This window comes from Indicator indicator, chromosome 13, assembly GCF_027791375.1.
Source record: "Indicator indicator isolate 239-I01 chromosome 13, UM_Iind_1.1, whole genome shotgun sequence".
Classification (NCBI taxonomy): Eukaryota; Metazoa; Chordata; class Aves; order Piciformes; family Indicatoridae; genus Indicator; species Indicator indicator.
The window spans coordinates 19,433,022-19,450,552 of NC_072022.1; the positions used below are offsets into that span (position 1 = coordinate 19,433,022).

Consider the following 17,531-nt stretch of genomic DNA (forward strand, 5'->3'; position numbering starts at 1 on the left):
ATTTACCCAGGCATAGATGCTGCTTAACACCTCTTGAGTCTCCCCATGTCCCACTGGCAAAGCCCCTTCCCCTGCCACCAGTGCCCACCTCACCCCATCACATTGCTCCCCTGCCCATTGCCTGCTGCCAGCCAGAGCCACCCCAGCAGACAGCACAGAGCAGTTGGTGCATGGTAACCCAGTGGGGTCAGGCATGCAGGACCTGTCCTCTCTTCCCAGCCACACAGCTCACTTCAACTGCCCATCAGGTGGATAAAACTCTCCCCGGGCCCTGATTAATGCAGATCATCAAATGAGATGAGTGGTGTGGTATCCTAATTAAGTCTTTTCTTCAGTACCCACCCAGATGGGCTGAGAAGAGCCCTTGAGGATGATGATCACGAAGCAGGCACAGGGCTTGCTGTGACAAATGGCATTTAACTTGAGTGGCCACACACCAGCCCACATCCTACACCTTGAAACGAGCAGCTTGGGACACAGTGGCTGCAGAGACAAAAGTCAATAGTGCCTGGTAGAGTACAGAATGTTTTCCCTAGGAACATCCTCTGTGGAGGTGGGATGCTGCAGGGACTGGCCTGGGCTCTTGGAGCCAAACACAGTTCTGCTCCTCAGCAGATGCTGGGTGATAACCCAGAGCATCCCTCCTGGATGAGGCTATGCCATTTCCTGGGGTTTGTGACAAGGAAATGTCCTGGTGACTCACACAAGGAATTTTGTACATGGAGCACTTACTCCCCCCATGACCTCCAAAGACTCCTTGAAGCAATCACACCTCATACCTTGCAGAGAGAAGGGGCTTTTCTATCACCAGAAGAAGACAATTCCTCCGAGGTGTCTTTTCTGGCAGCCCAGTTCCTCTCCCTATCATCCTTTGCCTGGAGTGGGCAGCAGGACCTTGCCATCAGGCTGTGAGCCCCTGGCAAGACCATGGAGCTACTCAGGACCTCTGGGCCACATGGGACTCCCTCCAGCTCTGCTCAGCAGGAGGAACAAGTGCAGCCCTGGAAAAAAAATGTACAAAGTAGAGAAGTTTAACTGAAACAAAGAGGACTTGCAGTAGTCATGAGCTAAAGAGGAACCAGACTGGGGAGATATGGAGCAATTTGGGTGGCAAAAGGAGATCTTGGGAGCACCCTCCTCTCTCCATCAGGGTGGAGAAAGTTGGTGAGATGGGAACAGGGAGGTATTTTGAAGCAAAACAGGCAAATGCTTTTATAACTGTGGGGAAGTCAACTTGGGGAGAAGTTACAGGTGATCTATGATTCTATGGTCCCAGGCCAGCAGCCAGCACATGTGGTCACCCCACACAATTGCACATCTGCCCACCTCGCCCCACTGCACCTGGGAAGGTTTTTCAAGACTTCCATGGAGACAGCCCACAGGGGGAAGCTCCTCTTTGCACAAGGCATTTCTGTGTGTCCATTTGTCTCCCAGAGTGGGGGCAATAGGGGACAGGACCCAGACAAGCATCAGGTCCCCAGGAATGACTGTTGAGAGCTTCAAAATCTGTGAGTTGTCCACCATGTGTCCATCTGGGGCTTTGCCTCAGCTTGGTCACGTTTTACCTGCTGGAAGCTCCCTCTGCTCACAGGAGTGTGTTGGGCTATTTCCATTTCACAGCAGCTCTCAGGCACAGGGCCAGCAGAAGGCAAACACTCTGCCTGGAACACACACAAACCAGGGGAACCTCTTTGTTTTTTTCCCGTCTCAGACAAAACCCCTGAATCTTTATTGAGTCCAAACTGGGAAAGCAGGAGTCTCCTAATGCTCCCTCCATTTTTTTGTCTCTATCCAAGGAAAGGGTGAGCTCAGCTCTGTCTTGGAAGCTGCATGTGCCCACCACTCACTGAAGGCAGTGAGCCACCTGGCACAGTGGACTTGCAGCTTCCCAATGTCCTTACCTCTAAAACCAGGACAGAGCTAAATGCAGCTGGGGAGAGCAGACCCACAGTGCATCACTGCTCTTGGGCATCCCTTGCAGCCCCCAGGGACACACACAGGTCCCCACTACAGAATTATAGAATTGCTTAAGATCATCAGCTCCAACAATAACTCAGCACTGCCAAGGTCACCACTAAATGTTGTCACTAATTGCCACATCTACACATGCTTAAAACATCTCCAGAGATAGTGAATCCAACACTTCCCCAGGCAGCCTGTTCCAGGGCTTGATAACCCTTTTGGTGAAAATTGTTTCCTAATGTCTAGTCTAAACCTTCCCTGGCACAAGTTGAAGTTATTTCTTCTTGTCTTATCACTTGGGAAAAGAGACTGACCCTTACCTTACTACAAACTTCTTTCAGGTAGTTGTAGAGAGCAAGATGATCTCCCCTGAGCCTCTTCTTCTCTAGGCTAAACAATCCCAGTTCCCTCAACTCTTCCTCCTAAGTTCTCCAGGCCCTTCACCAGCTTCACTGCCCTTCTCAGGACACACTCCAGCAACTCAATGTCCTTCTTGTAGTGAGGGGCTCAAAACTGAACACAGCATTCAAGGTGCAGCCTCAGCAGTGCCAAAGACAGGAGTACAGGGGCACAATCTCTTCCCTAGTCCTGCTGGCCACACTATTGCTGCTCCAGGGCAGGATGCTGTTGGCCTTGTTGGCCACCTGGGCACACTCTGGCTCCTGTTCAGCCATCTGTCAGCCAACATTCCCAGGCCTTTTTCTGCTGGGCAGCTTTCCAGCAACTGTTCCCCATGCCTGAGGCACTGCTTGGGGTTGTTGTGACCCAAGTGCAGGACCCAACGCTTTGCCTTGTTAAATGTCATATTGTTGGCCTCAACCTATCCACCCTACCTGTCCAGATAAATATGTTCCAGACTCTGCAAGGGGAGCTGGCAGGTCCCCAGCAGCACAGACAAGTCAAAACAGCCCTCAGAAACCGGAACAGGTGCCAGGGAAAAGCGTGCTGGGTGGCTGCCTTAGTGGAAAATGGTCTGGTGTTTTCCCTGGGAGCTGCTGTGCCATGTAGGTCCAGCAAAAGTTGCCCACTGAGCCCCTTCCATGAGGTTTGCAAAGCTCCTGCTCCAACTTACTGGCACGAGGGACCAGCCACTCCAGGGCTTTCGTGGTTGCATCCGGAGGTCCCCGCCTGTGCCAAGCTCTTTGTAAACAGTTGCTTTGCACTTCGCTGTATCTGCAGAACTCAAGTGGCCCAGGCTGATGTTGAGCTCTACAGACCACCCAAGAGCCTGGGGAAGGTCAGAGCTTGGGAGTCACCAGCACAGTGCCAGAGATGCTGAGTCAATCCATCTCTCACCCTCAGTCTGCCTTGGCCTCCCCTCCACAGCAAGCTCCATCAAAAGAAGGTCAAAAATAAGGGCTGGAAGTACTTCCCCAGCCCAGCCCACTCTTGGGCTGTTGTGCCTGGTCCCAGCAGCATGTTGGGCTGTTTCACTTAACAGCTTTTGCAGTGGAAATTCCCCCTGGCAAGGTGTGAGTTAAGACCACTGCTTTCAAACTCCCTACAAACCAAGTTAGAAAATAAGACTTGAAGCAATAAATTTCCCCACTGTGGGTGTTGTCAGCGGTGAACCCTGGTCCTGAACCACCCTCTGGTGTCTCATTAGACCAGGCAATTGTGTAATCATGACATCCTGGGAGGGAGGAGAGAAAATGCTTGCTTGGGGAAAGGTCTTCTTCTTGCTGTCCCTGAGAAGGCATCAGCTCAGCTCCTGGCTCACAAAACAGGAGGGGAAGCTTAAAGCAGGCTGGAGATTACACTGCATCTCTCCTGCTCAGTTTTGATTGGAGGGCAAAGAAAGAAGCCCATCGATCCAGCCCACTGGGTAATTAAATGCTTAATGCTCTTGACTGTAAAGACATTATGGTTCAGCAGCCCAACACTAATGCAGCAGTAATCCCTCACACCATGGCAAGGAAGGGGCACAAGCTGCTCCTGAGGCACACAAGAGCTACCTGAGATGAGAGCTCGCGATGGAAACCTTGCAGCCTGAATTAGTGCAGGGACAACCTGCAGGAGTGAAGGCTTCTCCCAGGAAGCAAAGAGAGAGAGGAGGGCTAGAAGGACAGGGGGGTCGGGGGGGAGCAGGTAGCCCCTACCCCAGGGAAACCCCCTCAGCCACACAACAGATGGGTGGTGGGGATGGGAGTCTGGGCTCCCATTACCAGCGCTGCCCCCAGCACAGCTTTTGGATGTTGTCAGGAAAATAAATCTGAGCAAAGCAGCCCTTTTATTACAAGCTATAACCCAAGCATGAACAGGGTCTGCCCACCTCCTGCTAGGTGCTGTATTCCCAGCAATTAGCTGGCTGCTCTGGCATGTTTATTATGCAGATGATGTGGGGCGCAGGGCAGAGCCTGCACTTTGCTTGGGGTTAACTGCATCAAAACGTGGCTGAGCAGGCACTGCTCCATGGTGGACAGGGTGATTTCCTCTCTGAGAAAGGCAGTGGTAAGCCTCAGAGCATGGTGTGCCAGTGAGTACTCTGTGCTCCCTGAGAGGAGTCACCTGGTGAAGGATGGAGATTGCTATGGGGGCTGCACAACATTCAATTGTGGGGACTTCAGAGCCCGGCACATGATAGGAATCTCATGTCCCATGGCCAGGCAGGCTGCATAAGTCCAATTTACAGAAGGTGGAAGAAGGAAGCACTCACAGCAGCATGGGGAGAGGGAACTCTTGTCAGACCATCCTCTGTTAAGTTTTTCCCACCTCCCCCTGAGCAAGGCATTGCCCCCTCCAACTATGGGATGCTGGCTTACCCCAGCAGCTTCCCTGAAACCAGACATGGCCCAAAAAAGCCACAAGAGGCACAATACCCACCCCGGCTTTCAAATCCATGTCAGAAACCCCCTGCCCAAGGATAAGGGGAAACCATATAGCTCCTCCTGGCCTCCAGCATAACGACCAAAAACACTTGCAATTTTCTCTGAGCAAATGCAAGTGCAGATCATGCTGTCAAAGACTTATTTGATTTGTTTCTCTGGTGGCTGTGCACAATTTACCTTCATTACTTTCTCTGTCCCATGACCTAGTCCAGTAACATAGCATCTGTCCAATAAGAGGTGCATTAATATGATTTACAAGTAGTTGACACTTTCTGCTTTGCCCAGGAGAACAGACTCACTGTTGCCTAGAAAAAAAATGTTTGAGATTTTGTTGTTGTTGGGTTTTTTTGTTTGTTTTGCCTTTTTTTTTTTACAGTTATTCTAAGCAGAATGACCTCCTAGCACTATTTATTGCCTGATTGAACTTTGTGAAGTCACATTGCTCCCAAAGATTTGATTCACAGCTTGAAATCCAACCTCTCTAAAGAGACAGACTTAGAGACTTGAATTAAAAAAAAAAAAAAAAAGCTGGAAAGAAAGAGAAGGGAAGATGCTCCTCAAAGAAAGCAGGAGAGATGAGCACATCCCAGGATCCCAGGTCCCTCCCTGGACATTGGCTTTGCTGGTAAACTATCTAAAGGCAAACCTTAATGGATCTGAGAGAACATTGAGCTGTTCTTGCACTGTCATTAGTGCAGAATTCACACAGTGCTGTATAGCCTAAACCTTCACCCACCAGGTTTAAAAGGTACATTTAGCACTGAGAGGTGCAGAAATGCAGCAAGCAGGGAGAGCCTCACTTTGCTCACTCCTCCTCAGCTTGCTTTCTAGTCAGTGCCTCGACCCAAAGGGGTATTTGCAAGAGATCAGGATCTGTTTTTCTACCTCTGCTTCTACCCTTGCTCTCAGCTGCAGACAGGAGGTCCTCCTCCTGCCATTCCTGAGGCTAGAGCCAAGGCAGCAAACCAGGGGGGCTCAGAGGAGACAGCAGCAGTGTGCTGACTCATGGCAAAGCACCCAGCTGTTTTCTCCAAAATCCTTCTCCTGGGCCATAAACCTGGTTTTCCTTTTTGGTTTTGTTGGTTGGTGTTTGGGAGTTTGGTTTTTTGTTTGTTTTTTTGTTGTTGTTGTCGTTTTTGTTGGTTGGGGTTTTGGTTTTGTGGGGGCTGTGGTGGCTGGCACCAGGCATAGAGCAGCCTCTTGGCTGAGGGAAAAATCATCCAAGAGGATGAGGTGCTGGAGAATGTCCAAAGAAGGGCAATGAAGCTGGTGAAGCATCTAGAGCACAAGTCTTATGGGGAGTGGCTGAGGGAAGTGGAACTGTTTAGTCTGGAGAAAATGAGGCTCAGGGGAGACCTTCTCACTCTCTACAACTCCCTGAAAGGAGGTTGTAGCTAGGTTGGGGGCTAGTCTCTTCTCCCAAGTAACAAACAATAGAAACAGCTTCAAGTTGTACCAGGGGAGGTTTCCAGCACAACTCTGAAACATAGCTACTGTGAAGAAAATTTCTACCTCAGCCAAATCCAGCACATAGGGTTAAACTCCATTACATCTTCCAGATCCATCCACAGGACAATCAGCAAGCGGGGGGGTGGGGGTGGCGGGAAAAATCCTGTTTCCAGGAGGAAAAACCTTTAAATGCCTCAACTGCCACCCTTACCCACCCTGACCAGGTACAAATGAGTGCTTTCCAGTCCCATTATCACCATTTACTGTCTTTCCTTTAGCTTTTTGCTGCTGCATATTTCATTCACTCACTCACCACACAATCAGTAGGAAAAAAAAAAAAAATCACTCTCATCCATCTCTTCCAGGGCAGGGAATTGAAGAAGTCCCCACCCAGCCCTTACCTTGCTCTTGGCTTGTACAGATGATACTTTTGTGTGGCACTTGGTGCTGTTGTGTTTCAGGCTCATGCCAGATGGACTCACCACCTGCCAGCCAGGATTGCCACAGAAAAATAGAAATGAAACCCAGCTCAAACCATTTGCTTTTCCATCTGTGCCAGGCAGTTGTTTTTTGAGTCAGCCTCAGCAGAGATCTTTGGAGCCAAAGCCAGAGTTGAAGAGCAACCAAAGAGCTGGAGAAAGATGTGGATCTTCCTCTAACTGGGGAAAAAATCACTTGAAGACACCTGGTTGAGGAAAGAGCTCTTAAAAAGAGGGTCTCAGACCATGGTGCAAATACAAGGCAGTACCTGGGAAAAAGCAGCTGGAGCTTGGGATTGCTAACAGGCTCCCAGGATAGCTGGAGGCTGTAGGTATGGGAGAGAAGAGCAGGGCAGGCAGCAGTGATAGTCTCCTCTGTTCCTCATTAATACAGCAGTGAGACTCAATGGATCTCCTAAATTATAATGTCTTTCTTGCCATTATCTTGAAACCCTTTCTGGTGACAGCAGCAGTGAATTGGTCCCAGCTGTTACAAGCAGCAGATGTGAAATCAGAAGTAATTGAACCAAGCTGAGTGTTGGGGGATGGGATGGGATGGGATGGGATGGGATGGGATGGGATGGGATGGGATGGTCATTGATAACCCAAGGCCAGTAATATAAGAAGTAGTGGGAGATACCAAGAAGAGAGAAGTGGGGCCAAGGCTTATGAAAAGCAGATAACTGCCACAGTGGAGTCTGACTGGAGAGGGGACACCCATGTGTGTGCTGAGGCCACTGCCATGGGAGAGAACACCCTGTGGTCTGGCCTAGCCAGGAGAGACAGGCAACCTGCAGGGATGCTTTTTTTGGTGGATGTTTTCTGAAAGCAGCCTGAACCTGCAAGCCAAAAGCCTGCTCTGAGGAAATCAGGTCCTTGTCTACCAGTTCCCATAAACCTGCAGCTCCTGGGGATTTCCCCTGACCTGGGGCATCCCCTGGCTGGGGGGGGGGGGACAAAGGAGAGCAGTGCTGCTGAGCTTCCTTCTGAGCCTGTGCAGGCAAGGGTTAGGCAGCAAATTATTTTTATCAGTCATTCCTGAAGAGGTGAGGTGCAGAAGATGGGGAAAACCAAATTTATTTATGTGTTTTTATTTTCTGCTGCCTTCTGGCAGCACCTGCAGGCAGCTGCCTGTCTGCCAGGGCATGAAGAGGGACTTGCTTGGGGAAGCTGCTCTGTTCTGTCCCTGCCAAACTCTTGCTGGGGACCTGTGTCCTCCCCTCCTGGCAGCCCCAGGCTTATTCCTGTGTGAAATACAACTTATGGCATGGCCCCCAGGGCTGGCTAGGACCATCCTGCACATGATACAAAATCCAGGGGCAGGGAAGGGCTGTCTGACTCTTGATCTCAGCATCATTAATGTGAGAGGGTGCACGAGAGTCACTCTTCCTGTCCAGGAAAGATAACAAGAAAGATGTGTTTGGCCACCAGGTGCCTCTCAGACAGTTTTCTCCAACATGCCATGTTAAATAGTCCTGAACTGAGAAGACAAACTCTCTCTGGCTGTTGTGATAAGCACAAAGAGCTGCAAACCTCTGTAATTAAAGGCAGCAGCTGCAATAATGTCGCAGCAGAGACAGATGGGGACTTGCCCTGATTGTGAATCCAGTCTTAGGTTTTTACCTGTTTTCATTGCAAACTCATTTTTGAAGGGGGTCAGCCCAGGTACTGCTGGGTACTTTTGGTGCCAGGAGGGATGGGAAGATGCTCTCTGGGCATGGTGGAGTGAAGAAGCAAGGGCTGCTCCCTTCCTGACTTGGTAAAGCAGACTGGGTCCATAGCAGAAGCAAACACCCACAAAACCACATTTGAAGAGGAACTGAAGAGGAAAGGCACCTGAGGCACGAGGAGGCATTTCCCCTTGAGGGACTCCACCAATACTCTTGGGAACTTGTTCTTGTGTTTCACCAGTCCTAAATATTTAAAAAAATAGATAAAAGCTAGCTTGCTCAAGGGCAGCTTTCCCTCTCCAATCTTCCTCTTCCTGCTGGGACTTTTTTCCACCCCAATGAGACCTCTCATCCTCCACATCCTGCACAGAGGACCAGGGCAGACCCCAGGGACATGTCTGCTGGGGACCCTAAGCATGGCTTTTGTGGGCTGTGGGCAAGCACTCTGCAGACTGTTGCTTTCCAGTTCAGTCTCAGTGTCCTCTGCTTGCAATCCCCAAATTCAGGAGCCCAGCTCAGGGATGATGTGGGGGCCTTGCACTGAGCTTAATTCACCCCCAGCCCTGCCAGCAATCACAGCCAGTTGTCAGCAGTCCTCTGCCATCCATCCAGCTTTGATCCACTTACTGCCATGCTAATTATGCTTCACTTTCATTTCTTAACCAAAGTGTCCCCAGGTCAGCCATCATGCAGGCTCCTCTGACATCAATTCTGTCATCTTTAGCAATATTGCATTGCACTGAGAAAATGTGTGGGCTACCCAATCAGTCTGTCTCTTCTAATCCATTGCAGTGGGGCTTTAACACTGCCCCAGGTGGTGCTTGTGAAGGTGCCTGGTGGCTTTAATGGGCCACTTTGCCCCCCAGATTGTCCCTGCACATTGCTGTGAGGCTGTGGGGAAGGGCACTGCCCATCACACCTCTGTCCTTCCCATCACCCTGCAATAAGGACAGTGAGATTTTGGGCAGAGTAGACTTTAAACAGCACACAGACATTTGCTTCTTTGCCCATCTAGCCCCCAGTGTGTTCCCTCCCTGCAAGTCCATGCCCTGAGCTGGCGTATGGGGAGCCCATCCTGTGGTGGCTTGGCCCCTCCAGGGCTGTTAGGTTTGCTGTGACTTGAAGACTGTCCCCAGCACAGGTGACAGTCACACCACACTGCAGCTGAGTCAGGCCAAGCATCCAGAGCCATGGCTGAGCTCCTCCGTCTGTGCCCTTGGGGTGGGTTGTGCTGCTTCCCAGGCCACCTCTTCCCAGCCTCCCCACAGCACATGGATGCCTGGAAAGTGGCTTCCTACCTGAGTCCTGGATCTTTAGGAAGCCATAAAGGAGCCAGGCAGGAGAGCCTCCAGCATGGGGCTAAACACTGAGCCCATGGATGTATGTCCCTGAGAAGTGGAATCAGATCCTACATATATTACTTTTGTTGTCTGTTTGTTCTTTTGTCTACTTCCATGCTGCCCATCACTGGCCAGTAGGTGCTAGGAGTTAGCTTTTCACCACCACCACTATCCTGGAGTAAGAGCAGTAATTGAAACGCAGTTCAAAAAGCAGCCTGAATCAGTGCCACACCCAGCACATCCCTGGGGTTTCCTGACACTTGCGTTTTCCTGCTTCCCTTCTCCCCTCACAAAGGCTGTGATCTTGGTGGCAAAGCATGCTGTGTGCTGCAGCCATGGCCAGGCAGCCTGAATCTGCCCCACCACCCGGCCCCAGCCAGGGCCTGCTTGCTCCCAGGCACACGAGGGCTTTGCCAAACCCACCCTGTATGTTTTCTTTGTACCATGGCTGGGTGAAGGAAGGAAAAAAAAAATAACCCTTCCTTTGGCTTATTGAAGAGGGGCAGTGAAAAATTCGCTGGCACCCTCTGGAGCCATCTATCATGGCTCCAAATACACGGAGCAATTGCTGTAAAACTTGAGTTTGCTCCGTAAGGAAAAAAAAAAAAAAAAAAATCACCACCCCACGCCTCTTGCAAACAACCACAGCACAAATTAAAGCCTTACAAGGCTGAGGCAGCCTCGTAGATGGATTGCTTTTTAATCCTCAGAGTTATGGTGATAAATCTTTTTATTGGAAGCTCTGGAGACGCTGTGTCACTCAGCATGTGTGGCAGCACGGAGGGAAAACAGCTCCACGAGCTGCTGGGAGAGAGGCTGCTGGTGATGGAGGGGCTGGAGGAGGGGTGGGTGCTTGCCGTAGGGGCGCTCTGCAGGTGTGGGGGCCACAGGAGGGTTTCCCCCGGGTGGTTAGGCAGGGACTGGGTGTTGGACAGATGCTGCTGTAGATCTGGGGGGATGGATAACTTTGGGGAATGGCTCTTCAGAAACAAAGAATTTGGAGAGGAAATGGTGGGGTGGGACCTGACCCAGCCACATGCTCCACATTGCAGGGACAGAGAGATGCTTCTTCCAGCTCCAAGCACAGATCTGGAGCAATGTCATTCACATGCTCCCCCCAGCTTCTGGCTCCCCAATATACTTCTGCTCTGTCCCCTCCAGGCTCCCTATTGTCCTGAAACAAACACTTATTTGATGAGAACTCCCAAGCAGTATTTTGGGATCCTACTTCTCTGGAGGCATTCAAAACCCACCTGGATGCATTCCTGTGCAGACTACCCTAGGTGATCCTGCTTTGGCAGGGGGGGTTGGACTCGATGATCTCTGGAGGCCCCTTCTGTGATTCTGTGATTCCCCCATGGCCATCCTAAAGTGCTGGTTGATTCCACATGGGTGGGAGCAGAGGGACAAACTGGCCTCATCCCTGGCTTCTGCTACCTCCCACATCAGAGGGCTCTGCTTCTCTGCTACCTTCCCAGCAGGAATAATCCCCCTAATTGACACTGGGAAGGTGGCAGGGAACCAGGCTGACCCTGAGGGTGCAGGGCAGTGAGGAGCATTGTCCTTGAAGCAAACAGGTTCCACCCTTCCTGGGGGCTGTAATGAGCCTGAGGCAGGGAGGAGCCAGCAGCCCCTGCCTTCCTGGTGATGGAGAGGTATAAAACCATCTCCATGAAACTCTTCTCCCCTGAGAGGTCAGTTGCTTATTTATCAGGTTCCATTCCCTCACTGCAGTTTTTGCTAAAATTAATTATGGGATTAAAGGAGTTGCTGGGGAGCCTTCAACCTCAATATCTTTTATGAGGTGGCTGGCATGTGACACCCAGGGACTTGGCATTGTGTCTACCCACTGTTGCAAAAACCCAGCCAGGGGAGCAAAGTTTGCCCACACATCTCCACCTGGGAGGTGCCACCAGCTGTGCTGTGGCTGCAGCTTTGGCAAGCCTTTGGGGTGCTTTTCAGGGTGTTCTCTGGCCCAGCTGTTCATGGGAGGTGGGCAGTGGAGCAGCCCCCAGCATCCCTGCCTGGCATGCCAGGGCCTCAGCAGCACATTCCTCTCCCTCCTGCATCTCCAAATTTGGGGTAGCCAAGGAGGACAGGGAGTGCCAGATCAGGGGACAGCAGGGCAGCTGTGGACATGAGGCTGGAGGAAGGCAGAACCAGTGCCTCAGCTTTCTGGCTGCTCTGAACTCCACTCCAGCTGTGCTAATCCCCAGGGCCCCTCAAAAAGCCTCCCTGGAAGACACAGACACTGTCCTCTGGCACTGACCAAGGAGCTGTAGCTGCAGTGGCCACATCTGTGTCCTCATACAGCCCAGCTTTCAAAAGCAGGGGCACAAGGGTCCCCAAAGCTGCCACTGTGTAATAAGGTGCCATTGACCACTCATTAAAAAGCCATCCCCTTGAGATTTGTGGCCAAGGACACTGCTGGGTGAGGTGAAATGGGGCAATAATGGGATCAAGGAGGTATCAGTCATGTCCACTAGCACAGCAGTGACAAGGGACCCCACATAGCCACCAGGGAGGGAAGAGAATAGATGGATCTTGATGCCAGCATCGTCCAGAGAGAGGCTGCAGTCAGTAGGACTCTGAAGTGCAAAGTTAGAACAGCTCCACACCCACCCTCACCTAGCAGCATCCTGCAGCACCCCACAAGGGCTGAGGAAGGGCTTTGCCAACAACAGACCCTGCTGTGAGGGTGGTGAGTTACTGCTCCTGAGCCAGGGACTGGGTCATGTTGACTAAGGCAGGAGGGAGCTTGAAAACCCCAAATCCTGCCTGTTCTTGGTCGCTGGCCTGGATGCAGCCCTATGTGATGTGCCTAGGAGGGCTGGAAACCGCAGCAGCAGGAAGCAATGCCCTTTCCACCGCCCTGCCTGGAGCTTGCAGCTCTGGGATTTCTCCAAGGGCTCCCTATTGGCGCATCCACACTGCCCAGAGGCATGTCCGCCGGACGCTGAGTGAGGGAAGCTTCCTTGGCTGGCCAGGGGGGAACTGGGACGGGGGAAATTGTGCAAGGAGCCCAAGCTGCTCAGCTAGCCCCTCGGGCGGCATCTCAGAGCCTTGATGTTCGATCCCACGCTGGGAAGTCAAAGGCATCGATCTCCGACGGTAAATCGACGGGTCCTTCCAGCCCGGGGGAGTGTGTCCAGCCAGCCCACGCTCCCTGGTATTTTGGTGACATTTCCCGAGCCGCGCGTCTGAGGACAGATTGATCGTCACTGCTAGAGAGGCAACTCCCCCTCTGCTGCAGCCCCAGCCCCAGCCCAAGCCCCAGCTCAGCTCAAGCGTCCTGAAAAGCAGGAAGGGTGCATGAATCCTGCTCACACCTTCCCTGCCCTGCCCTGAGCCCATCCGGCCCCGCAGACCTCTCACAGCATTAGAGCCAGAGGGATGCCCCTAGTGCCCATCACCCTGGCACATGACCTGCCCTTCACCCCTCAGGAAGATGGCCTGGGTTCAGTCCCGTGCTGGGAGCAGAGCTGGGTCCCAGGAGATGCAACCAGGGCACAAATCAGGCCAATAGCTATTTTTAATTCTCAATGAGGTTTGGCCTGTGAAAGACAGGGATAGAGGGGAGCTCCCCACACTCCCCAGGAGTGCAGAGGGACACAGTGGAAGAGGAAGGTGACACTTGGCCAATGTAGGACAGAATGGGGAGAATGGGGTGTGTTTGTGGGGCACAGGGACAGGCATGGAGCTGTGCCTCAGGGCTGCAGGCAGCCTGGGGCTCTCGTCCCATATTTTTCCCCTCAGGTTCCAGCTCTGGAGGGAGCAGCCATGCTCCTTTCCCTTGCTCTCAAGGGGCTGAGGATGCAAGATGGGAGGAAGGAGCCATACCAGCACCCTGTAGCCAGACACCAGCTGGCACCACTGAAGAGATGTGCAAGTAAATCAGGGACACAGAGGTGCCAGAGAGTCCTGGGTATGTCTCAAGGAAGACCATTTTCCCCCCACTCCATCATGCACAAACCTTTCCCATGGTCTCAGTCCAAGCGTCCCAAACCAGCCCAGGGTGCCCAACACCTGCACCTATAGGCTTATCCCACTGGACTGGGAGGGCTGGGATGTTTTTTTGGATTGCTGGCATATCCCTGACACAGAAGCCAGCCGTCTCCATACCTGGTGGGAAGCTCTAGCCTTGGCCAGCCCCAGTGGGTGGAATATATCCAGGTCATATCGTGGCCACTGCCACCATCTTCCCAGAGCAGTGGTGCTGTGAAAATCAGCCTTCTCATCCCAACAGGACAGTACAGAAACCCCTCCATCACTCCTGCCCCACTCCTCACCATGGGAAGGATGTCACCATCAGATGGACGCTGGTAGTGGGGAAAGCTTGTCCCGGACCCCCTGCATCCTCCCATTCTTCAGCAGAGAGATGTCATGTGGGTGGTGGCCTGGCCCCCCTCCATTTCCTCTGGCTCATATCCCTCGGCGTAGGAGAGGGGCAGCCCATTGGCACTGGGCATGGGCTCACAGTCGGTGCTGCGGGTGGTGATGTGGGTGACGCTGGGCGAATATTTCCGTGACCGCGCAGGGTGGTGGCCAGGGTGGCACATCACCTCCTTGAACATCTCCCGGAAGCGTGTGGACATCAGGTTGTAGAGGATGGGGTTGGCAGCTGAGCTCAGGTAGAAGAAGACACCCGAGATGATGTGGACGTACTGAAACATGTGGAGCATGTCCATGGTCCAGGTGGAGACAAAGCTCCAGACAAGGCGGTCAGTGTGGAAGGGAGCCCAGCAGATGCCAAATACCACCACCAGCACAACTGTGGGGAGCCAAGAAGCTGATGTTACTAGGGGCATGGGGCTCATACACCTCCCTGGGAACCTCCAGTCCCTGCCCAAGCTACATCCCATTTCAGCTTTGGCCATAGCAAAGAAGATCCCAAAAATTATGGGAGAGGAAAAGAGGGAGAGAGGAAGGGCCCCCCCTTGAGCTTTTTTGACTTGCCATGATGGGGCTGGAGGTCTGCACAGGATCTCCTGCCAGGGTTGCTCCAGGTGCTGCTGCACCACATGGCTCTACTCCCCATCAACAGGTAGCTGATCCTGCCACGGCCCTGTGGCCATGCAGCATGGCTGGGAGACACCCCCTCAAGCATGTAGCCTCTGGGCACCCTGCCACCTTTGCCAGCAAAGTCCAAGGAGGAAGAGCTATTTGTGTCCTTTCCTTGTGCTCTGGGTTTGGGCTTTTTTTATAAGCAGGCTTTGCTGATGGAAAGGAAAGGAAAGGAAAGGAAAGGAAAGGGGGTGATAGATAGGTGGTTGCTGCCTTGCCATACCCATGCCATGCTGCACCTCTGTGGCACATAGGGACAAGTCCCCCTTCGTCCCCTTCCCAGCTCCAGTGCGAGGGAAGCAAAGTCACCACTTGTGTGGGACGTGGCAGAGAAGCAGCCCTGGCCTGGCTGATGGAGCAGGTTGGGCAGCTCGCCATGGCTATGCTGTCACAGGGCTGGGAGCACGCAGAGGTCAGCGTGCTGAGGACAGACAGCTACCCAAGGGCAGCCAGCTCCTGCTGCTGGGAAGGGGGACAGAGTCTGTGGGGCTGGGGCAAGGGCAAGAGCAGTGGGACAGAGGGATGCTCCAGTCTGGCCTTGGGTCAGGACATCACTGTCCCAGGACGGTAGCAGTGGCTGCAGGGCTGATTAGGAACAGGGCTTCTTTGGGAAATACCACCACCGTGCAAGCTCTGGGCGATGAAGGTTAAGTTCCTCCATCCCATCCCAGCTCCTCTCTTTCTCACTCCGCATTTTCCTGGATTGAGGCAGGAGGGAGCTGGCACAAACAATCCCCACCACTGGCTCTGCTTGTGTCCTGACATCCCAAAAGCCAGCCCTGCAGCCTTCTTTGGGGGTGACCCAGCCTCAGTTTCCCCCCAGCACCTTCCCAACACCACCTTGGAAGATGCTCCCTGGTTCTGCCTATCCCCAGCATGAGAGTCCCCAGCATTGGACTCACACAGCATCTTTGTGACCTGCCTCCTCTTGACTTTCTTCTGCCCCTGGGCGTTGTGGCAGTCACGACCGCAGCCAGACTTAGCTCCCAAGGCCTCCAGCATCTTTTCTTTCTTGAGCTGCAGGCCAATGAGTAGGTAGAGGACACTGATGGTCCCCATAGGCAAGAAGAAGAAGACAATGGTGGTGACCTGGATGATGAGGTTGTAGGTCAAACGTGGCTTCACCAGGGTGCAGATCTCAGAATCAGGCACTCGCCCTCGGCCAGGCACGTAGAGAGGCTGCAGGCCATGCAGGCTGGTGTTCGGGATGGAGCAGACAACTGAAAAGACCCAGATGGTGATGATGACCCTCTTGGCGTGGTTCCTGGTCACCACATACTTAGCTTTGAGTGGGTGCACCACGGCGATGTAGCGCTCCACGCTTAGGGCTGTGACATTGAGGATGGAGGCAAAGCAGACGGCCTCAAAGAGCAGCGTTTTGAAATAGCAACCGCTGGCACCCAGCAGGAAGGGGTAGTTGCTCCACATGTCGTAGAGCTCCAGAGGCATCCCCAGCAGCAGCACCAGCAGGTCAGACATGGCCAGGCTGAACAAGTAGTAGTTGGTGGGTGTCCTCATGAAGCGGTGCCGGAGGATGACGATGCAGGTGAGCATGTTGCCCACAGCTCCCACCACGAAGATCAGCAGGTAGATGACACAGACAGGGACAAAGAAGCTGGACCGTCGAGGTCCCAAGTACTTATCCCGTAGCTGCTCCGCTGTCAGGTTGACATCCTTGGGGTCGAACAAGGCCTCTGGGTGAGTCCTGTTGCAGAGATCAGGGTTGATGGGCTCCACAGGAAAGTCTCTCTGGGGCAGGGGGAACTCAGACCCAGAGCAGTTAACATAGGGATTCATGGCTGTGAGAGACAGAGAGGTTTGCAGGATGTTTTCCCAACCCCTCTGCTGCCCCTACTCCCTTTCTCCTTCTCCCCATTGGTGTCAGCGTTGCTGGGATACTGCTGATCATCACAGCTCTGCACCCTCACCCCATCCTGCTCCAGCCATAGCTTTTCCTTTGGGAAACCTCCTCAAACCTCCCTTCAACTTCTCTCCAGGGTTCCTAAGCTGCTCTTGCCCCATTTCCCATCCACAAACAACCCTGGCAACTCCCCAGTCCACCTTGGCCCCTTCATCCCATTGCTGGGGGGGGGATGTAAGCAGGGCGGTCCTCTCCCCCTTGTTCCCAAAGCAGAGCAGAATACATCCCCAAAAACAACCCCAAAAATCAATCCTGGCTCCAACTCTACTGTCCATGCAGAAGGACTGACAGGATGACTATAAAACAGTCAGAGAGAACACTGATTTTCCAGCCCAAGAACGACTTACATCTTGTTGGGAAGCTCCAGATGAAGGCTGAGATCCCACACCCCTGCACCAGATGGGGTCGGGCTTGGAGGGAGTGTGGGAGGAGATGGAGACTTCACTGCCTTAAGAGGCAGGCTAATGAATTCCTGTTGCTGATCCCCCCTCAGAGCTCAGCTCATAGAAGCCGTCTGCCCTTATCCAGTTTCTTCCTCTGGTCCTCTGTCAGTATAGAGGCTGGAGGGCAAGCCAGAAGAGTGCTGGGGGGTTCTTCTCCCACCACTGGGCAAGCAAAGTCCAATATTGAGCCACTACCACCTGCCAGGGGCTGGCTCCTCAGTTCCAAAGCAGCACTGCTGAGAAAATGCTCTTCAGAAAGACAAAGGAAATAACGTTAGAGTAATAAACTCCATTGACTCCAAGAGACTGCCAAGGGAAGGCAGCATGGATGTCTCCAACCCCATCAGCAGCCTTTGCAATGCAGGGATTTGCCAT

At 52.8% G+C, this 17,531-nt stretch overlaps 1 protein-coding gene across 1 annotated transcript; it reads right to left on the reverse strand.

Moving 5' to 3' along the window:
- Positions 1 to 14,095: 14,095 nt before the first annotated feature.
- NMUR1 (neuromedin U receptor 1) lies at positions 14,096 to 16,589 on the reverse strand. Its single transcript, XM_054386260.1, has 2 exons — positions 15,695 to 16,589; positions 14,096 to 14,499 (listed from the first exon to the last, which is right to left on the reverse strand). Exons 1-2 carry the CDS (start codon positions 16,587 to 16,589, stop codon positions 14,096 to 14,098), a joined length of 1,299 nt encoding a protein of 432 aa, XP_054242235.1.
- Positions 16,590 to 17,531: the final 942 nt, after the last annotated feature.